Genomic DNA, 23,207 nt, shown 5'->3' on the forward strand with positions numbered 1-23,207 from the left:
TTTTGTAAATGAAGTTATCAGTTGCTGTCATGTCTATCTCTCTAGTTTCTAGGAACTTTCCTTGCATCGGTATGTATATTCCATCGTGTGTGCTGCTTTTGATTAGATAACTTTGGTACTGAGATATCTTTCAACATCACATATGCTAAAATAATTGAAATTCTTTAAGGGTAATGAAACTTATTTATTATAAGACTATTAATGGGCCAGATGCTAGCTCATTTAATTTTGTAGCTTGAAAATAAAATTAATCTTAAGTTTCCAAAAGAGGAGCAGATTCCTAAGCAATATAATTTGACCAGTGTCAGACAGGATTTAAATCTAAAGCTTGCTTCTGAAGTCTGTCTTCATTATACTTAGGCAAAGTACCTTCTTAGAACTGTATTGTGGACTGGGCGCAGTGGCCCATGCCTGTAATCCCAACACTTTAGGAGGCTGAGGTGGGAGGATCACTTGAAGTCAGGAGTTCAAGACCAGCCGGGGCAACATAGCAAAAACCTGTCTACAGACAGACAAACCCACCGCAGTATTATGTAGACCCCGGTTATGCTTCCAGCTAAGCCTCCCTGAGTCCTGTATTCTACCTACACTGATTTACATAGTGTTCCTCCCAAATGTCTATACTTTGCTATTTCCATGCCTTTGCCTGTGTTCTCTCTTCTGGTAACATAATTTATCTTATTCCCTTTCCCACCTGTCTATGGTTTTTGTTTGTTTTTTTTTTTTTTTTTTTTTGGAGACAGAGTCTTGCTCTGTCGCCCAGGCTGGAGTGCAGTGGCGCGATCTCGGGTCTCTGCAAGCTCTGCCTCCCGGGTTCACGCCATTCTCCTGCCTCAGCCTCCCAAGTAGCTGGGACTACAGGCGCCCACCACCACGCCTGGCTAATTTTTTGTATTTTTAGTAGAGACGGGGTTTCACCGTGTTAGCCAGGATGGTCTCGATCTCCTGACCTCGTGATCCACCCGACTTGGCCGCCTAAAGTGCTGGGATTACAGGTGTGAGCCACTGCGCCCAGCTCTATGGTTTATTTATCCTTGGAATTATAACCAAAATTCTTCACTCTTTCCCTAACTTGAGTAAGTTTTCTTATATTTCTGCATGTTGAAAGTATCTTTGCCTTCCTGTATTCCAGTATGCTTTATACCTCTATTATAGTGCACATCAGTCTGCCTGGGGTCGATTGTGTTTACATGGTTACTCAGAAAAGTATACAAAAATAAGAAATGGAAAAGAGACCTGTAAACAGCTAAAATAGAAAGCAGGATGAAACAAATGTCAAACCAGTAGCATGTAAGGAGTAATTCTTAGTAGCACTGGGGAATACAGAAGACTTTTGTTAATTACATTACTTTTGATCTGAATCTTGAGAAGTGGAAAGAATTCAGCTATATAGAATTTAGGGAGAAGGAACATTAGCACAGACATGAAGGAGGGCCTGTGGGGAGAGATGCATTGGGAAATGAGACTAGGAAGGCAGATTGGGACCAGATCTAGAGAGCCCATGCTACAGGAGTTGGGCTTTCTTTCCAAGGGAGTAGGGTTGAGGAGGTTGTGAAAATTGAACTTTCAGACAAAAGAGAGTAGAACTGTACAAAGAATAAGTTCTTAGTATCTTTAAAGCTTGGGTTTATAAAAATGTTAAATATATTGAGACAAAAAAGTACATTTCAGTGACATGGCTTTAGACATGTGAAAGGTCTCCTATAAATATGTGTTTCTGAGTTATTCTAAAGCTCAGCTAAAAGAATGTCTGGCAACTTGAGCCATTACTTCTTTATATACATTTATACATGCATTTGTATTTACGTATGTTTGGAATATTTTTACTTTCAATCAGTGATACATTAACATTTTCTTTTTACATATGCAGATTAGCTGACAATTTTATATATAATAAACATTTATCCTTGAAATTTGGCATACAAAAAATAAGTAGATTTAATCAAATTTTCATCTACATATTACTAAATCAGTTAGTTTTTAAATGTTTAGTAGCTGGAGTTGCCTATTTGTTTATAGCGTTTTTTCTACAAATTACCATAACAAGGATTTACTAGTTAATACTAAAATAATGAGGGTTTTCAAGATACAGGTAAACGAGAGTAAAGCAGTTAAAATTTCTTTATGACTTAAGATCAGCAGCACTACTTAAACTGAAGAACTTTAATGTTTCAGGAGTATTATGTTTAGTGTCCTTCCATTGATGGCAGTTAGCAGTAGTCTACACTACAGTTACCTTCTTGAGGTCATATAGGAATCTGTTTCTGCTATTATTGTAGACTGCCTTATATTCATGGGAAGGAGGAGTGACAGGTACCAAAAAACCATAGAGGAACATATGTTAAACTCTAGTTCCTTAATTTATTGGCATACATTTTTTATGTTGGTTTTAAGGTATAAGTCACATATTTTGAGTATCATGTTTTAAGATTTCATTTTGCAAATATGAAAGTCCTCTAAGAATTGGAATGCTTGGATTGTTAAAAGTATCTACTGAAAATAAATTAATTTCTTAAATAATTAAATTGGGATGACTAAAATATTTAACGAGGGCCGGGTGTGGTGGCTTATGCCTATAATCCCAGCACTTTGGGAGGCCTAGGCAGGTGGATCACTTGAGGCCAGGAGTTCGAGACCAGCCTGGCCAACATGGGGAAATCCCGTCTCTACTAAAAATACAAAAACTAGCTGGGCCGTGCTGGCGCATGCCTATAATCCCAGCTACTCAGGAGGCTGAGGCAGGAGAATCACTTGAACCCAGGAGGTAGAGATTGCAGTGAGCTGAGATTGTGCCACTGCACTCCAGCCTGGGTGACAGAGTGAGACTCTGTCTCAAAAAAGTAAATAAATAAATAAAATAACAAAATTTTTTATAGACCAAGGCTTCAATTTTTGTGTATTTAAAAATGAGTTGATGTTTTGTATAACAGTTGTATGTATTCTTTATGTAGTTTATAGTGATATACTTTCTTTTGTGTGTTGCTTAGCCGAATATGTGGGAGTCCATGTCCTGCAGTGTGGCCTGATGTAATCAAACTACCATATTTCAACACCATGAAACCAAAGAAGCAATATCGTCGAAAGTTAAGAGAAGAATTTGTTTTGTAAGAAGGGGATGTATAAACATCCTTATTGCATGAATGTTTTACTTTTAATTCTAGTGAATTATAAATGTTAGTCTATTCTCTAGTGATCTGAGGTAAACCTATAATTCTTCTAGGGCATTTAATTTTGAGTTCTGTTTGCCACATGCAGATTACCATTTTACCATTATTATGCAATCAGTGATTTGAGGTTGTGTGTTTGATATGGTACTTACACAAAATAACTTGACTAAGATCATTTAAATGTTACTGGAACAGCTTTCAAGTTACTTGAGCTCAGGTTTTCATTTTGCTTTAGAAAAAACTATACTGTTCAGTTCTTAATTTGTGTAATAACAGCAAATTGCCCATGGAGTAAGAATATCTACTATTGTTTAGAAAGTGATTGCAAAAATTATGTAAAAATAATGAAATATTTATTCTAAGGAAAATTCTGGATTTATTAAAGTATGCACATATTTAAAAATGTTAGTATTTAAAATTATTTTTACATTATCTTAGTTTTAGTTTTACAATTTAATAAAAAATAATTTAAGCTCCTAAAGAAACATAAGCTTGTATCTAAAGAACACATCTGACTTTTGTAATCCTCTCATGCTAGTATTCCTGCAGCTGCGCTAGACTTATTTGATTACATGCTCGCCTTGGATCCTAGTAAGCGCTGCACTGCTGAACAGGCTCTTCAGTGCGAGTTCCTCCGAGATGTGGAACCCTCAAAAATGCCTCCACCAGAGTAAGTGACTTTTTTTATATCAGCTTCCACATACACAGTTTTAATAACATTTATGTGTAATGATAAGATAGTTCATGCCTGGTTATAAGAAAAGAAATATAATAAATCAAAGAAAAGATAAAACAGCAGTAATACACATAATTTGCACATCTAGGATATAGATGCTTGCTTAATGTTTAGAACTAGCAAAAACAGCTGCCTTCTAGCTAATTTTAGGCTTGATTGACCTCAAGATTTAATAACATATTTCAGCTTTAAGAAAATATTACTGCTGCTGGGCGCAGTGGCTCACGCCTGTAATCCCAGTACTTTGGGAGGCCAAGGCGGGCGGATCACGAGCTCAGGAGTTTGAGACCAGCCTGGCCAACATGGCAAAACCCCGTCTCTGCTAAAAATACAAAAATTAGCCGGGCGTGGTGGCAGTTGCCTGTAATCCCAGCTTACTTGGGAAGCTGAGGCAGGAGAATCGCTTGAACCCGGGAGGCGGAGGTTGCAGTGAGCCGAGATCGTGCCATTGTACTCCAGCCTGGGTGACAAGAGCAAGACTCCATCTCAAAAAAAAAAAAAAAGAAAATATTACTGCTGTTGCTATTCTAATACTACATCTACTAAATACTTAACACTGCTACTGATGCTGCTATAGCTATAATTTTGAGTGCCATGCTAAGCATTTTTCATTTTTTACATTAATCTTTATAACCTTATGAAGTAGGTGTTAGTATTATTATCATCACTACTTTATAGAGGAGGAAGCAGGCTCAGAGAGGTTAAGAAACTTGCCCAAGAATACAAATCTAGTAAAGGGTACAGCCAGCTCTCAGATTCACGTAAGTCCAGTAAGTAAGAGAGGTTCTAAAAATACTTTATAGCATACTGTACAATATAAAATTCTTATCATTGAATGAAAGAATATTAGTATCAGAAGCCTGTATGGAAGGAATTACTGTCTGATGGGGGAAATTGAGTTTGGGAGTCAAAATAGCTGGCTTCTTTTGAACCTTTACCTTCACATGGCTCCTATTATTTCTCTAGGATTGATTTGGGGATGGATGGGGGAAGGAAAAACAGTTCATTTGCATTCCTTGACAGGATCTAGAAACCTTGTAGGTATTTTCTTAGTAATTTTTTTTTTCGTCTTGAGACAGTCTTACTCTGTCACCCAGGCTGGGGTGCAGTGGCACGATCTCAGCTCACTGCAATCTCTGCCTCTCAGGTTCAAGTGATTCTCCTGCCTCAGCCTCCCAAGTAGCTGGGATTACAGGCATGCACCACCACATCTGGCTAATTTTTGTATTTTTAGTAGAGACGGCGTTTCACCGTGTTGGCCAGGCTGTTTTCGAACTCCTGACCTCAGGTGATCCTCCCACTTTGGCCTCCTGAAGTGCTAGGATTACAGATGGGAGCCACCACGCCCAGCCTTTCTTAATAATTTTTAAAATGATACGGAGCATCATTAAAAGCAAGTCTGTTATCTGTAATAATAAAATGGTTCCATGTAATAAATATAGCATATTTTAAATGAACAGACATGGGCTCTGGAGTTCAAATCCTGGTTCTTCTACTTATCAGTTAGATAGTGCTTGTTATATTTCTATGAGGCTGTCATATTCAGCTTCATTAAGCTTTTATTGAGCTGTATATGGTTGGCCTTGATGGGATGATTTGAGAGCCAAAAAGGATCTATTATTTGACATCATGAGGGACCTGAATTTTTCACTGTTGAATTAATTGTTTCATGTTTGCTTTTTCCTTAGTGTATATCAGTAATCTTAAAACTTGGGCTCAGTATCCCTTCAAATAACATTTTTTAAACTTCTGATTCGGAAAAATTTCAACTCTACAGAAAAATAGGAAGAATAGTACAATGAGTATTCATGTATATCCTTTATCTAGATTCAACAGTTATTAATAGTTGGACACATTTGCTTTATCACTCTCTGCTTTTTTCCTGAACTAGTTGGATATCATGTTGTGGAGGTGACACTTATAAATATGTAATCATATCTGTAAGAACTAGGACTTTATTCTACATGCATACCATATAAAGCATATGAAATTTAACATGAGAATATTTAATGGTCAATCCATATTCAGATTTCCCCAGTTGACACAATAATTTCCTTTATAAGCTTTCTTTTTTTCCGGATAAATAATTTTTCAAAGTTCGGCATTCTATTTATTTGTTATGTCCTTTTCATCTGTAATCACTCCCTAGGGAAGAGATCTTATGACATTTAACATTTTTTAAGATTCCAAGTTAGCTGTTTGGTAAAATATTTCACAATTTGGATTTGATTGCTTTCTTTTTATCAGAATTAGATTAAGAGTTTGGGGGGCAAGAATATAATGTTGATGGTGATCCTGCTCTGTCATAATTATGTTCAACAGAACGTAATATTACTTAGTAACATAGTAAATGCTGACATTTTTAAGTAGAGCAGTTACATCACTCTTGTAAATGTATCAAGTGGAAAGCAACTATCATAGCATTTTGATATCTACCACCGATAGTCATTTAGAAAATGTTGAGCAGTTGTACATCGTCCCATTTTCATCTTGAACTTATGTTACTCCCATAGGCTTTTATTCTAACGTAAAATATTTATGCTGGAAAGTATTTTATTGATTACTGTATTATATATTTTAAAAAACAAATATATGTATATAAATGGAAATTAAATTTCACATTTCCTGTGACTAAAAGCTCTCTTTCTTCTTGATTAAATTGTTATTGCAAATATCAGTAGTGAATATTTCCTTATTTATTTATTTATTTATTTATTTATTTATTGACGGAGTTTTGCTCTTGTTGGCTCAGCCTCTCAAGTACCTGGGATTAGAGGCATGTGTTACCACGCCCAGCTAATTTTGTATTTTTAGTAGAGACAGAGTTTCTCCATGTTGGTCAGGCTGGTCTTGAACTCCCAACCTCAGGTGATCCGCCTGCCTTGGCCTTGCAAAGTGCTGGGATTACAGGTGTGAGCCACCGTGCCTGGCCCGAATATTTCCTTTTTAAATAAAGAAGAAATTCGTAAATTTTGTTGGAAGTACAACCTAATGAAAGAGATAGGGCTGAGATTTTTTTTCCCAAGTAGTTTGCGTATCTGTGTTAATATTGCTTATTTTAGAATGAGACATATTTCCATATGAATTCCAATTTTATTTTTTATTTTTATAAGCACGCTTGTAAATTAGCATTTGAGAATGTAAGGAGTTTTGTCATAGTTATATCACTGAGTTCTTGGAACTCCTTCAACATTATGTGTGAAAAGTCTTTCATCAAAAATGATTTTAGACTGGGCACGGTGGCTCACGCCTGTAATCCCAGCACTTTGGGAGGCCGAGGCGGGTGGATCACAAGGTCAGGAGTGCAAGACCAGCCTGGCCAACATAGTGAAACCCTGTCTCTACTAAAAATACAAAAAAATAGCTGGGCGTGGTGACAGGTGCTTGTAATCCCAGCTACTCAGGAAGCTGAGGCAGAGAATTGCTTGAACCTGGGAAGCAGAGGTTGCAGTGAGCTGAGATGGCGCCACTGCACTCCAATCTGAGCGACAGAATGAGACTCCATCTCCAAAAAAAAGAGAAAGATTTAAAGGACGGGCACAATGGCTCATGCCTATAATCTCAGCACTTTAGGAGGCCTAGGCGGGAGGATCACTTGATGCCAGGAGTTTGAGATCAACCTGGCCAACATGGCGAAGCCCTGGCTCTACTAAAAATACAAAAATTAGCTGGGCATGGTGGCATGTGCCTGTAATCCCAGCTACTCAGAAGGCTGAGGCAGGAGAGTTACTTGAGCCTGGGAGGCGGAGATTGCAGTGAGTCACGATCTTGCCACTGCACTCCAACCTGGGTGACAGAGCAAGACTCTGTCTCAAAAACAAAAAAAAAAAGAAAAGGAAAGAAAATCATTTTAGGCCAGGTGCAGTGGCTCACGCCTGTAATCCCAACACTTTGAGAGGCCAAGGTTGGTGGATCCCTTGAGCCCATGAGTTTGAGACCAGCCTGGACAACATGGTGAAATCCCATCTCTACTAAAAATACAAAAAAATCAGCCAGGCATGGTGGCACATGCCTGTAATCCCAGCTACTCCAGAGGCTGAGGCATGAGAATTGCTTGAGTTTGGGAAGCGAGGCTGCAGTGAGCGGAGATCGCGCCACTGTGCTCTAGCTTGGGCAAAAGAACGAGACTCTGTCTCAAAAAAAAAAAAAAAAAAAAAAAAGATTCTAATGACCTTCTTGTTGTTAAGATTCTTTCAAACTTCAGTTTTTCGGATAGTAAAGAGTTGGAGGCTGGGCATGGTGACTAATGCCTGTAATCCCAGCACTTTGGGAGGCCAAGGCAGGAGGATTGCTTGAAGCCAGGAGTTTGAGACCTACCTGGGCAACATAAGGAGACCCTGTTTTTACAAAAAAAAAAAAAAAAAAAAAAAAGATGAAGGATTAGAGATCACATGATCTAAAGAAGGATTTCTTATCTAGTAATTATTTGCTTTTTCAGTTGTCTTACCAATACTTATGAAATGACATTTTCTAGTACTTGTTACTTTTTCTTTTCATAGCACATTTAATCCAGTATACCTAGAAAAGTTTAGGAAATCAGCATGTATTATCAGTGCTACTTTGCCAATCCATTTTTTAAATTGTTTCTTAATTATGTTTTTTAAGTATTTTGCCAGAACCTTGGAACTATAGGTTTATCCGACTCAATTTATGGGAAATGCCGACTTTATAACCTGATCATAAACTGTGTCCTTATTGTAGAGCAAATTACCCAAATCAGACTTAATTTTATCAGAACACACCTGACTGCATTTTTTCATTAAAAACAAACATGTTAAAACACATTCCAGGAACATTCTGTAAGCTATCTGTAACACATTACGGAATGAATCCTGCTAGATATATTACTAAAGCAGTCAGGTAAAGATTATCAGATTGATCCAATATTTAAATAAAAACATTTTATAAACAATATAATGTCTCTCACTATTTTGCAATATGATGTAATGAGTAGTTAAAATTATAAATTATTTATGAGGTAAGGACTATGAAGAAATACATGGTATTCCTTTAGAAAGTTGGAAGATGTATCAAACTCTTTTGATCAATTTTTTAGGAATAATCAAATGAGAGAGTGGGGTATTTACAAATCGGAAATAGGCCGGACACGGTGGAGGTGGCTCATGCTTGTAATTCCAGCACTTTGGGAGGCCGAGGCAGACGGATCACCTGAGGTCAGGAGTTCAAGACCAGCCTGGCCAACATGGTGAAACCCCGTCTCTAGTAAAAATACAAAAATTAGGCCAGGCACAGTGGCTCACACGTGTAATCCCAGCACTATGGGAGGCCGAGGCGGGCAGATCACAAGGTCAAGAGATCGAGACCATCCTGGCCAACATGGTGAAACCCCATCTCTACTAAAAATACAAAAAAATTAGCTGGGTGTGGTGGCGTGGGCCTGTAGTCCCAGCTGCTCGGGAGGCTGAGGCAGGAGAATTGCTTGAACCCAGGAGGTGGAGGTTGTAGTGAGCTGAGATTGCATCACTGCACTCTAGCCTGGTGACAGACTGAGACTCTGTCTCAAAAAACACATACACACACAAAAAACCACAAAAATTAGCCAGGTGTGGTGGTACATGCCTGTGTTCACAGTTACCTAGACTGAGGCATGAGAATTGTGGGCTGAGGCGGAGGTTGCAGTGAGCCAAGATCGAGTCACTGCACTCCAGCTTGGGCAACAGAATGAGATCATGTGTCAAAAAAAAAAAAGGCCAGGTGTGGTGGCTCACGCCTGTAATCCCAGCACTTTGGGAGGCCAAGGCAGGAGGGAGGCTGAGGTTAGGAGTTTGAAACTAGCCTGGCCAACATGGTGAAACCCCATCTCTACTAAAAATACAAAATTAGCTGGGTATGGTGGCACATGCCTGTAATCCCAGCTACTTGAGAGGCTGACGTACAAGAATTGCTTGAACCTGGGAGGCGGAGGTTGCAATGAGCTGAGATCATGCCGTTGCACTCCACCCTGGGTGACAAGAGTGAAACTCTGTCTCAAAAATAAACAAAAAGTCAGAAATAAGTCCATTAATTGTATTAGATGCCCTGTCAAACATAAAGTATATATAGCTAGAAAGTGAATTAGACTAGCAGCCAGCCTGTAAGCTTTCTTTAACAGCAAGTAAAAAGCATTGAGCCATTTATAAGACAAAATATCAATTGCCATTAGGATATTTCATGATATGATTTGATGGAAATAGTTGTAAACTACTAATTGAATGATCAGTGATATCAAACATGAATTAATACATTGCCTACCTTGTAAGAGGCACTGCTGAAGAGCTTGCACATGTTAACATACAGTACCTCTACCCTATGAGGTAGATAGTATTGTTAATCCTATTTTTAAAGACAAGGAGAATAGGCACAGAGGTCCAGTCCAGTTATTTGCCTAAGACACATCAAGTAAGTGACTGAGCTGGCATTTGAACCTTCAAGAAAGCAAATAAAAGTTTGGTTATCTGGAAAACATTCCTGATCCATCTGAAAGCACTGGCATCAGTAACCTGTACTATTTTAGCTATTTGTTGGGTGAAGTTTATTTTTCCTAGAGATGAGTGTTGAGATCATCCATAAAGAATCTCTTACTTTTAAGGGGGCCAGATACCGTAGCTCACGCCTGTAATCCCAGCACTTTGGGAGGCCAAGGCTGGCAGATCACCTGAGGTCAGGCAGGAGTTCGTGACCAGCCTAGACAACATGGAGAAACCCCATCTCTACTAAAAATGCAAAAATTAGCCAGGCATGGTGGCGTGTGCCTGTAATTCCAGCTACTAGGGAGCCTGAGGCAGCAGAATTGCTTGAACCTCGGAGGCGTAGGTTGCAGTGAGTCGGGATAGCACCACTGCACTCCAGCCTGAGTGACAGAGCAAGAGAGCAAGACTCCATCTAAAAAAAAAGGAAAGAAAAGAATCTCTTACTTTTAAATTGTGGGAGGGAACAAAAGCCCTTTTTGATGGATTACTTTGCTTTGCTCTCATGGGGCTGTCCTTCAAGAGCAATGCATTCCCTGAGCTTCAGGATGGAAAGGTGGAATCACTCCAGTTACCCCACTCTGCAGTACTACAGTATATCTGAATTTAAGATATTCCAACAGAGACTGAGGCCCACATCATATCATACACACACTTAGAAAGGAAATTCTTTGGCGGGTTTATGATGCCTGAAAGCTTCCCAATATCGATATTTCAAATTGTCCCTTTGTTTGTTACTCCAGGAGGTTTTTACACGCTGAGGCAATGCATCATAGTAAGATGGCTGAGAGGTATGCCTTTGTTTTGTTTTTGGACCTCAGGTGCATAGACTTGGTTTAATCATAATCCTTGTGTCACTCATCATTGGTCCATGCATGGCTCTCTTTTATTTATTTTAGTTACTTTAGTTATTTTAAATAATGTTAATAAGCAGCCATGAACCTACCAGACAAAAGCTAGAACCCTGTAAATAACATACTTTACTCATATTATCCCTACCCCCACCAACCTATCCCCTTGCCTTCCTCCACCTGAGGTAACCATCATCCCTGTTTTCTTTTGTATATACTTTTTGTTGCCATCTATATGTACTCATAAAAGGTTATATTTTTAAATTTTAGCTGTTAATTTTATAAAAGCACATCAGGCTGTTTGTAATATTTTGGGAATGACTTTTTAAACTAATATTATATTGCTAAGATTCAGCCATGTTATTGCATCTGCCTTTATTTTATAACATGAGTAATTGTGAAAGAGTAGATGTGAAAGAAGAACTTGCTTAAACAGGCAGGCCATCCTCAAAGCTCAATCTTAGGAAAGCAGACATGGATATGGAAATTCCTTTAAAAAAAATTCCAGGTGTACCTCCTTGGAGAGTCTTCATGTACCTCCTAGAGGTAAACAGATCCAGGTTGAGGACTATAGGTATATATCACTAGGTGGGGTTGCTTAAGGGAATTTGTAGATATTCTGGGCAAGTTTATTCACCTTTCTAAGCATCAAGTTTCTCATCTTTAAAATAGATACAACAGTAACATTCCATTAAATACTTTATTAGGTTAAGAAGAAAGCATTTATAAATCAAATATTTGTATCTTTAAGCAAAAGTTATTATCTCGTGTTATCAGTTGTATGAAGTTATTTTAAGATAGAATTGACTAGGAATTGTGGGCAGTTTTGGTAGTTGTTATTCACAACTCTGTTGATAAATGATGAGCCACTCTATGCCTGGATTACCTATTTTGAAAACTTGTCTGTAGCATCAGTTTAATTCTAGAGCATTTGGCTAGACAAGCAAGTTAGTAAAAAGTAAGCTTTTACTGTAAAGTTCTTCACAAATGTTATGTTCTAGCCTTCCTTTTTTTTTTCTTTTTCTTTCTTTTTTTTTGAGATGGGGTCTGGCTCTGTCACCCAGGCCAGAGTGCAGTGGCATGATCTTGGCTCTCTGCAGCCTCTGCCTCCCAGACTGAAGCCATCCTCCCACCTCAGCATCCCAGGTAGCTGGGACTACAGACATGTGCCACCACGCCTGGCTAATTTTTTTGTAGAGACAGGGTTTCACCATGTTGCCCAGGCTGGTGAACTCCTGAGCTCAAGTGATCCACCCACCTTGGCCTCCCAAAGTGCCGGGATTACAGGCATGAGCCACTGCGCCTGGCCCTTTACTATTTTTTTATCCCATATCTAGTTTCTGCAAATGGCATATTTTTCTGTTGTGTGTGACAAGGCCTGGCTCTGTCGCCTAGGCTGGAGTGCAGTTACATGATCTCAGCTCACTGCAACCTCCACCACCCGGGCTCAAGCTATCCTCCCACCTCAGCCTCCCAAGTAGCTGGGACTGCAGGTGCACAACACCATGCTCAACTGATTTTTGTATTTTTGGCAAAGACAGGGTTTTGCCATGTTGCCCAGGCTGGTCTTGAACTCCTGGGCTCAAGCAATCCTCCTGTTTTGGCCTCCCTAAGCGCTGGGATTATAGGCGTGAGCCTCTGTGCCTGGCTGGAAGTGGAATATTTTTTCTGCCTTCTTTTTCATGTTTTATTCAGTGTATGATGTACTATCATAAGAACTGACTTTGAAAGGTTGCACCAACAGTGATAGTAGGCTTTTTTTTTTTTTTTTGAGACAGAGTTTCAGTCTTGTTGCTCAGGCTGGAGCGCAGTGGCACAATCTCGGCTCACTGCAACCTCCATCTTCTGGGTTCAAGCAATTCTCCTGCCTCATACTCCTGAGTAGCTGGGATTTACAGGTGCCCGCCACCATGCCTGGCTAATTTTTGTATTTTTAGTAGAGACAGGGTTTTGCCATGTTGGCCAGGCTGGTCTCAAACTCCTGACCTCAGATGATCCACCTGTGTTGGCCTCCCAAAGTGCTGGGATTACAGGCATGCCTGGCATAGTAGCCTATTTTTATGAATATATATTCTTCATTCATAATTTTGATAAATGATTATTTATTGATTATTCAAAAGCCAAAGAAAAATAGTTTACCTGTAAAAACAAAGCAAGCCCTGAAGTAAGTGGGACAATAAGGATGATTTTTATTGGAGGAGTTTTACAGAGCCATTCTATGAAATCTTCAAGAACTATTTGGGGTGGGGCATAACTTTGGTGCTACATAGTAACTAGCATTTTTTGTTAAGAAATGCCATTTACAATTTAATTCCTTTTTTTTTTTTTTCAGTCTTCCTTTATGGCAAGATTGTCATGAGTTATGGAGTAAAAAGCGAAGAAGACAGAAGCAGATGGGCATGACCGATGATGTTTCCACAATTAAAGCCCCTAGGAAGGACTTGTCTCTGGGCTTGGATGACAGCAGAACCAACACACCCCAGGGTGTGCTGCCATCTTCACAGCTGAAATCTCAGGGCAACTCAAATGTGGCACCTGGTCAGTAATGCTTCCATGGGTTGGTTTTCTTCACATTGTTTTGCAGTTAATGCTGATCATACTGCTCTAGTGTTAAAGCATCTTGTGGCTAACGATGAAAATTAACATTTATTCGCTGAACTAGACATTTCTTTGTGCCAGTATAGAAGTTTCCTTGCTATTGGCACCACAATTTTAAGTAATCTTAAGGTAACTTATAAAGAAGCATCAAATTACCTGACTGGCAAGTCCTCGGATTTCTGTATTTCCTTTTTGCTCTTAAAGGTGCAGGAGTCAGTAAGTCTTTTACTGACACTGCTCTCAGTGAGGCTCCGCATTCAGTGTCTACAGATGCTTAAGGAGTAGGAAGAAAGGTAGAAGAAGAGAGCTAAAAATCATAATGAGAGCTCTTTCATACCATAGTGACCCCATGTCACTCCTAATGTTATCATTTCTCTGGTTATATTAAAGAATCTTAAAGATTGGGGCCAGGCATGTTGGCTCATGCCTATAATCCTAGCACTTTGGGAGGCCGAGGCAGATGGATCACCTGAGATCAGGAGTTTGAGACCAGCCTGGCCAACATGGCGAAACCCCGTCTCTACTAAAAGTTCAAAAATTAGCCGGGCATGGTAGCACACACCTGTAATCCCAGCTACTCAGATGCTGAGGAAGAAGAATCGCTTGAACCTGGGAGGTAGAGGTTGCAGTGAGCCGAGATTGCGCCACTGTACTCCAGCCTGCACGACAGGAGCGAGACTCCATCTCAATATATTTATATATTTATGTATGTGAATCTGATATTTTGCCCAAAGTAAAATATGAGAAGGGAAGGCCAGGCATGGTGGCTCACGTCTGTCTGTAATCCCAACTCTTTGGGAGGCCATGATGGGCAGACCACTTGAGTCCATGAGTTCGAGACCAGCCCAGACAACTTCCTGAAATTCTGTCTCTACTGAAAATACAAAAAAAAAAAAAAAAAAATAGCTGGGCATGGTGGCACATGCCTGTAATCCCAGCTACTCAGGAGGCTCAGGCATGAGAATTGCTTGAACCCGGGAGGCAGCTGTTGCAGTGAGCCAAGATTGCGCCACTGCACTCCAGCCTGGGTGACAGCGAGACTGTCTCCAAAAAAAAAAAAAAAAAGGGTATCTTATATCTAGTTATTTTAGGGAAACTTAAATTTCTTCCTCTGACTCAATCTGTCATAGAGTAAGTTTTTTGATGCAAAGTCTGCCTCTTTAATGTTGTCAAGAGTGTTAAAATCATTTAACAACTTTTTTAAAAGGACCTCCACTCCCTCATTTTGCCTAAAGCATCCAGAAGCACTCATCTTTAGTTTCAGTTGTATGAAAACAGAGACTGATATCAAATAGAGAGAGGTGTGTGTGTGTGTGTGTGTGTGTGTGTGTGTGTGTGTGTGTAGGTGGTGGCTTATTAAACATGAAAAAATAGACTAGCACTTCTTAAGAGATGAGTATATGTTGATTGATCAGTTAGTTGATTAAAACAGATGTGTGGATCAGACTGAACTTTTGGTGGTTGAAGATAAATATAGATTAACTGAGAAAGCTTTAGAAAGATAACCATTAATGCTTGCCCATGTAGTCTACAAGCTTCTACTTGACCTTGGTTTGACTGCATACTTAAAGTACTCATTCTATGAATACCAAAAGCAATTATTTGTTGTTCAAAAGTATTATTTCTTGAAATAGTGAATTCCCCTTATACATTAAAATATTTGTCCTGCTAACAAAAGGATGTGAAATGGCAATAACAGAAATTTTGGATGGTGATCAGTTTTCCCAGGCAACAGTTGTCATATTTAGCAAGACTCTCAGGTCTTTATTTGTGGTCCTCTTCATGGAACTGATGTCTTAAACTCTACTAAACCTAGTACAACAGAGGGTTGTTAGTTTACTCATTTTAGCTGGTAAAAAATGAATTGCCCCTTCTGGGCTCGTTTTGTTGTTAATTTGCTCTAACTTACTTTACAACCCTGTTTTAATGTTGGAGAGTTTTATTTTTTATTTTCCTTTTTTAACTTTAATTTTTTTTTTTTTTTTGAGACAGAGTCTCTGTTGCCCAGGCTGGAGTACAGTGACACAATCTCAGCTCCCTGCAATCTCCGCCTCCCAGGTTCAAGTGATTCTCCTGCCTCAGCCTCCAGAGTAGCTGGGATTACAGGCATGTGCCATCACACTCGGCTAATTTTTGTATTTTTAGTAGAGATGAGGTTTTGCCACGTTGGCCAGGCTGGTCTGGAATCCTGACTTCAAGTTATCTATAAATAGCTGGGTGCGGTGGCTCATGCCTGTAATCCCAGCACTTTGGGAGGCTGGGGCGGGCTGGTAGCTTATGTTCAGGATTTCGAGACCAGCCTAGGTAACGTGGCAAAACTCCATCTCTACAAAAAATACAAAAATTAGCTGGGCCTATATTCCCAGTTACTTGGGGGACTGAAGCAGGAAGATTGCTTGGGCCTAGGAGGTCGAGGCTGCAGTGAGCTGAGATTGCACCACTGGCACTCTGGCCTGGATGATAAAGTGAGACCCTGTCTAAAAAAATCAAAAGAGAAAAGAAAAAAATCAGTATTCTGATTAAGAAGTGAGAATTCCAGGCTGGGCATGGTGGCTTACGCCTGCAATCCCAGCACTTTGGGAGGCCGAGGTGGGTGGATCACCTGAGGTCAGGAGTTCAAGACCAGTCTGGCTAACATGGTGAAACCCTGTCTATACTAAAAATAAAACAATTAGCCAGGCATGGTGGCACACGCCTGTAATCCCAGCTACTAGCAGGGGTTGAGGCAGGAGAATTGCTTGAACCTGGGAAGCAGAGGTTACATATCACGCCACTGCACTCCAATCTGGGCAACAGAGCAAGACTCCGTCTCAAAAAAAAACCAGTGAGAATTCTGTTTTTTTGAAAAAAAGATGAATCCTCTGAGTCATTTTCTTCTCCGTCATCAGTAAGTGTGCTGAAATAAGAAACGCCCCTTCAGCAAAAGAGGCACCTCAATTAAAGACCACATCCCTGAATTCACATGGAGAGACTACCTGTGCTAATAGGGAAATGAAAATAAGGAAAAATGACTTTTGATATGTAGCATACAAGCATGCTCACAGGTCATAAGAATAACTTGCAGAAGTATCTCAAAATATATAAAGAGAATATAAAAGCATTAAACATCAGTTTTTCATCATCTTAGAGTTGCTCTTCTATCAATCTGTCAGCTGTGATTATGGGAATTTCTTACCATTGCAGTCTTATAGTTACCATATATGGTATTATATGCATTTGAGTCTTGTCATTATGTATGATTAAGATAAGCTTGCTTGAAGGAGGACCTGTGTAAATTATCCCAAGTCTAAACTGAAAGGTGGAAAAACAACTGAATTGCTATTACTGGTGATGAGTTAATACTATCATATGCATATATTAATAATAAACATGTTTCTGTAGGCATTCCTAACTTATCCAAAGTTGCTTACAAAAAAAAGGTAATTTGAATAGAAACACAGGCATTTTATCAGAATCTGCAAAACGTCATAGTTTCAATATAGTGCAAAGATAACCTTAGATTTTGCATAATAAACTTTATTTTAGAGAAAGTATGGTGTAGTTAGGAGCTCAGATTCTGGAATCAGAATATCTGGATTCAGATCTCACCTCTGCCACTTACAGAATATTTGACCTTGGGCAAGTTGCTCGGTCTCTTTCGGTGTCAGTTTCTTCTCAGTAAAAGGAGGTTAATAATAGTCTGCCTTATAAGGTTTTTGTAAGGAATAAAGGATATTAAATGTTTTGAAGGTACGTGACACTCCCTTAGCTGTTATCATTATCATTATTCATTTCCCATTCACAATGTGCTGTTTCCTGGTTAAATCCATAACATGAGTTTTTAGTAGTGGTCTTGATTTTCCTTTTGAAGTATTTACCCCTAAAGATTCAACATTGACTGCAGTTCTTTTTATGTACAGGTACATTTTAAATGTACATATTTAACTAGACTTGAGGTTCTCTTTTTACAATATTTCTTAAATACTCTCCCTCAAATATACATTTTCATATGGTAATACAGAGCCATTTTGGTGTGGGGGTGGGAGGAGCTGTGAATTATGGCAGTTCTAATTAATATAATTTTGTCTTTAGTAAAAACAGGCCCTGGACAGCACTTAAACCACAGTGAATTGGCAATTCTTCTAAACCTACTACAATCTAAAACAAGTGTTAATATGGCTGATTTTGTCCAAGTGTTGAACATTAAGGTAAACTCTGAGACTCAACAGCAGCTAAATAAAATAAACCTTCCTGCTGGAATTTTGGCAACAGGTGAAAAACAGACAGATCCATCAACACCACAACAGGAGTCTTCGAAACCGTTGGGAGGAATTCAGCCTTCTCAGACCATCCAGCCTAAAGTGGAGACTGATGCTGCCCAGGCGGCTGTGCAGAGTGCATTTGCAGTTCTGTTGACTCAGTTAATAAAGGCTCAGCAGTCAAAGCAGAAAGATGTGCTACTAGAAGAGAGGGAAAATGGATCGGGACATGAAGCATCATTACAACTCAGGCCACCTCCAGAACCTAGCACTCCGGTGTCGGGTAAGTGTGCAAATACCAGACCACTAACACGGCTGCATTAAATTGTCTACTCAGTGTTGCTGACTATTTATAATGTGTATAGTTCAGTGACATTGCTAAAAGCTGTCCTGAAAAATCTCAGGTTACTGGCAATAGGTTCGTTTTTTAGTCTGTTTACTTCCAGGAATGGATTCTTTAACAAATTATCTATGTGAGATAGAACTCATTATGAATGGTAAAGAAATTTCTAAGGTAAACCTATGGTTAAGAAATAATATTTAACTCCAAATACAAAAGGATACTTGACTAAGGCATAGTTTATGTATACAGTAGCTTTTGTTCCTTAAGCAATGAAGTATAAGTGAATTATGCACCCAGCCAATTATAGCTGGGTGCAGTGGCTTACACCTGTAATCCCAGCACTTTGAGAAGCTGAAGTGGGAAGATTGCCTGAACCCAGGAATTCAATACCTATCTGGGCAACATAGTGAGACCCTGTCTCTAAAAATACTTTTTTAATTAACTGGACATGGTGGCACATGCCTGTGGTTCCAGCTACTTGGAAGGCTGAGGTGAGTGGATCACTTGAGCCCAGGAGGTCAAGGCTGCAGTGAGCTGTGGTCACTCCACTGCACTCCAGTCTGGGTGACAGTGAGACCATGTCACACACAAAATTTTTTTTTAAAGAGAAGTCACATACAGTAAAATTTACCAGTTACCATAGTACTGGTAAACCTTTTGCTTTTTTCATTTAACATTTTGGCAGAGATGGAACTTCTAATCATCTTTAGGACTACCTACAGGAAACACTGAGTATTTTGAATATTTAGTTTTCCATGGTAACTTTTGACCTTGTTTTTGCTCTGTTTCACTTAGGACAAGATGACCTCATCCAGCATCAAGATATGAGGATCTTGGAGCTAACACCGGAACCAGACCGGCCTCGAATTCTGCCTCCTGACCAACGACCTCCTGAGCCTCCTGAACCACCACCAGTCACTGAGGAAGATCTAGATTATCGGACAGAAAACCAGCATGTACCCACCACCAGTTCTTCATTAACTGACCCTCATGCCGGAGTGAAGGCAGCCCTGTTACAGCTGCTTGCTCAGCATCAGCCCCAGGATGACCCCAAAAGAGAAGGTGGGATTGATTATCAAGCAGGAGACACTTACGTGTCCACTTCAGACTACAAGGACAACTTTGGATCGTCTTCTTTCTCTTCTGCTCCTTATGTTAGCAATGATGGTCTAGGAAGCAGTTCTGCTCCACCACTAGAACGACGTAGTTTCATTGGAAATTCAGATATTCAGTCTTTGGATAACTACAGTACTGCTTCATCTCATTCTAGTGGTCCACCTCAGCCTTCTGCCTTTTCTGAGTCGTTTCCCAGTTCAGTAGCTGGTTTTGGAGACATTTACCTCAATACTGGTCCCATGTTGTTTAGTGGAGACAAGGACCATAGATTTGAATATAGCCATGGTCCTATTGCAGTCCTGGCAAACAGCAGTGACCCTTCCACGGGGCCAGAGAGTACTCATCCTTTGCCAGCAAAGATGCACAACTATAACTATGGTGGTAACTTACAGGAAAACCCGAGTGGCCCCAGCCTCATGCATGGACAGACCTGGACTTCTCCTGCCCAAGGACCTGGATATTCACAAGGATACAGGGGACATATTAGCACATCAACTGGCAGAGGCAGAGGCAGAGGGTTACCATACTGAGTATCTGTTTTTCCTCAGGCACATCATTTTTATCTGGAAAGACTTTTCTAGCTGCAATTTAAGGCAGCAATCCAAGAGACTTGAATAATAATAATTCAACAACAGCTTTATTTTTATGTGGAGAAGGGTCTTGCATACAATAGTTTAAAAAGACAAAAAAAAAACCTTTGCTTAAATTCATGCTGTTCTAAAAACTAGATCTATCAATTGTACATCTTCACAAATTCTAGTTAACAATTTTATTTTGTATTCTTGCAGTTTTAAGTGGATGCTAATTTTAGGGACATAAGCCTTTTATGGCCCTCTTGCAGATCTTCTGAACTATGCACATTTGTGCTTTTTTTGTAAGTTTGGACCAACTTTTATGTAACAAACAGCCCCTCCCCACCTCCAGTTTTACAACAATCAGAAAGGGCACTGATTTATTTGGTATTTTTCTTTTTACAAAGCTACCTTTAGTCAAAGGTCACTGTCAGTCTTTGCACCTGCTTTCAGTGTTATTGTGAAAGGTGTACTTTGTGCTCATTTCAGAAAATAAAACACAACCTTTCTCTTGATGCAACAGTTTTATAAGAAAAAAATGGTCAACGTTATTTTTGTTTTGTTTTGCAGATTATCATAGCCTAGCAAAATGCATTTAAATGAAATAATGGGTTTTATATGAAAATTATGGGTGGGGTGGGGAGGGAAAGTAAGTGCCTTAACAGGTAAGCTTAAGGTCTGAAAAAAAATAGTTAACTTTTACCCCCATTTATCTTTTAAAGGGAATCAATGCATTAAAAAGGCAGGAAGCTCTCAAGTTTTCAGGGGCTGCCTGTTCAGTTCCGGTTAGGTCCATTCCCTCTGCCTGTCACACCTTCTCCTTTTCTGCCTGTCTTTGGGCTGTGTTACCTTTCACTACTACCTTCTCTTGATAGGGGAGTGAGAGCAAAGAAAGGGAGCAGAACTGCAATCAGTACCTTTTGTTTGATAAGTTCTAAAAAGTTTTGTCATTTAAATGGTTGAAAGTAATAGCTCCAGGAGAATTTTAGAGTATTATTTTCTTTCAGGCTGCCATATTATCCCTGTTTCCATTTGCCATGGATAATTGGAGGGTCATAGTATAGAAGCAAGAGTTAATAACAGAACTTGCATAAATGTGTTAAAGTTCGTGGGGGAGGGGTGGCAAATACCATATTTTAAGTTATGCAATTGCCATTTTAAGAAAGTCAGTTCTATTCACTTGTTAACTAGAAACATTGCCTAGATTGAGTTTATTGAAGCAAAAAGAAAAAGCAATGAGAGAGAACTTTTATCTTCCTTCCTGTCACCTTCTATATAGTTGATTATGACTTCTGCCAGACTTAGAGGAACAACTTTAGTTCATTTCAACATTTTTTTTTGTTTTTATGAAGAGCATCAAAGAATGGAGTAGTCCTTATTTAAACTGTAATGGTTTCAAGTCTCACTGTGTGCACACTCTCACACATATACACACAATTATTATTCTAGAAAGGAACCAAAGGTAAATAACCAGTGTTTCCATTATCACTAAATGGAAAAATTGACTGGAAGTTAGAGTTGTGCCAATTAATCATTTTGTTCATTAACTGTTCTGGTAACTTATTTTTTTTTATTGGAATCTTAAATTGGAACAACTGTTACAGAATGTATATTGCTCCAGTTCTAAAGCCAGTTAACCCTGTGCCCTCTAACTTATGAACCTTCATTTCAAAACAGTATGTGGGAAGCCCTGTAGTTTGATAACAGTAAAATTATTTTAAAGAGGACAATTTACCATTTTACTACTATAAAACAGTTGATATCAGTTGACCATTTTATTTTTTGATGGACTCTTTATTGTTGGGAGAAAGAAATGAATGGAAGAAAAAATATTTTGCTTTTATTTGAATATTGATTACTAACAACTTATAAACTACATTGCAGGAAATGAAGAAATATTTTGAAATTAGCAAAATAGCAACAGTATTCAAGTATCTGAAATTTTAATATGGTGAGTCTTAGAGCTTTAGACTTTCCTATAAGTGACAGTATCTAAGTTATTCTTAATAGTCACACTTGATAATTCTGCTGACCATAAGCAGCTAACCTACAATTGAAGATATTTATGTGACATGAATAGCCTGTGTTTTAAAAATTAAATATTTTATATAAAATTGAACTGTGTTTGGATAGTTTTTCTAATCAAACATTTCAGTTATATATTTATGTTGGGAGAGTGGCTGGGAGGACAGGGAAATTGTTGCTTTGAAATTGAAAATTTGAACTAGAACTTCTAATACTATCCTAAGACAGCATTGCTTGTGAGACATACCAGTCTTTTATATATCACTTAGAAGAAAAAATGTTTGCCAATTAAGCCACAAAACAATGCTAAGATGTCATCAATTATAAGCTGCATCCCAGATTCAGACATGTTATTATATAGAATATTTGTCTTATAATTGATGAAATATGATAGTAAAAAATTTTAATGCTTCCCTTCATAGCATTTAATATTTTAATTCAGTGAATTTGGATTAATAGAAAAAAGTTGGGAAATCACTAATTCTGTAGGTTATAGTTACAATAACAGCAGTCATCGCTGAAAATTTGAGTGAAATCTAAGGAACACAAAATATTGCTTAAATTTTTTGGAAAAAAGCAGGTAAGTCAGATTTCAAGTTAAGAAGACAAAAATATAAAAGATTTGACCTACGAAAAGAAGAAAGTATTTATCTTCTTCCATGTGAAATTCCCTTTTGTGTTTACTGACACAGCAGATTTTTCTGCATGCAACTCAGTATGTTTCCCACGTCTTCATTATTTGTTAGAGAGTTGCAAGTCACTTGTGAAACCTTCAAATGCTAATTTTAAGGAGTTGTCATTTGTGGAATGTGAAATAAGGTAATAATTCTAGCTGTGATTCAGAGCTTTATTAAGTCAGCAAATACATAGTCAGTGCCTACAACATGCCAGGTACTAATCTAGTCCTTGGGGTAACATCAGTAATCATCAACAGTGTTAAATCATACTTCCAGTGTGCTGACAGTGAACAGGATTTTTTATTTATTTATTTTTTTGAGACGGAGTCTTGCTCTGTCGCCCAGGCTGGAGTGCAGTGGCATGATCTCGGCTCACTGCAAGCTCCACCTCCCGGGTTCACGCCATTCTCCTGCCTC

The 23,207-nt window shown here is 38.8% G+C and overlaps 1 protein-coding gene across 2 annotated transcripts in view; it reads left to right on the forward strand.

Moving 5' to 3' along the window:
- Window positions 1–22,207, forward strand: part of CDK13 (cyclin dependent kinase 13) — a 138,878-nt gene extending 116,671 nt beyond the window's left edge. The window contains exons 10-14 of one of the 2 annotated variants that reach the window (XM_031665375.1): window positions 2,988–3,104; window positions 3,706–3,837; window positions 13,554–13,759; window positions 18,071–18,340; window positions 19,196–22,207. In XM_031665375.1, coding sequence (XP_031521235.1) covers window positions 2,988–3,104; window positions 3,706–3,837; window positions 13,554–13,759; window positions 18,071–18,340; window positions 19,196–20,046 — 1,576 coding nt within the window. In that variant the 3' untranslated portion in view covers window positions 20,047–22,207. Of the gene's footprint in view, window positions 1–2,987; window positions 3,105–3,705; window positions 3,838–13,553; window positions 13,760–17,890; window positions 18,341–19,195 lie in introns of both variants that reach the window. The other variant, XM_021935857.2, reaches the window with a different exon arrangement.
- Window positions 22,208–23,207: the final 1,000 nt, after the last annotated feature.

Source organism: Papio anubis, chromosome 4 (assembly GCF_008728515.1).
Source record: "Papio anubis isolate 15944 chromosome 4, Panubis1.0, whole genome shotgun sequence".
In the NCBI taxonomy this organism is placed as follows: domain Eukaryota; kingdom Metazoa; phylum Chordata; class Mammalia; order Primates; family Cercopithecidae; genus Papio; species Papio anubis.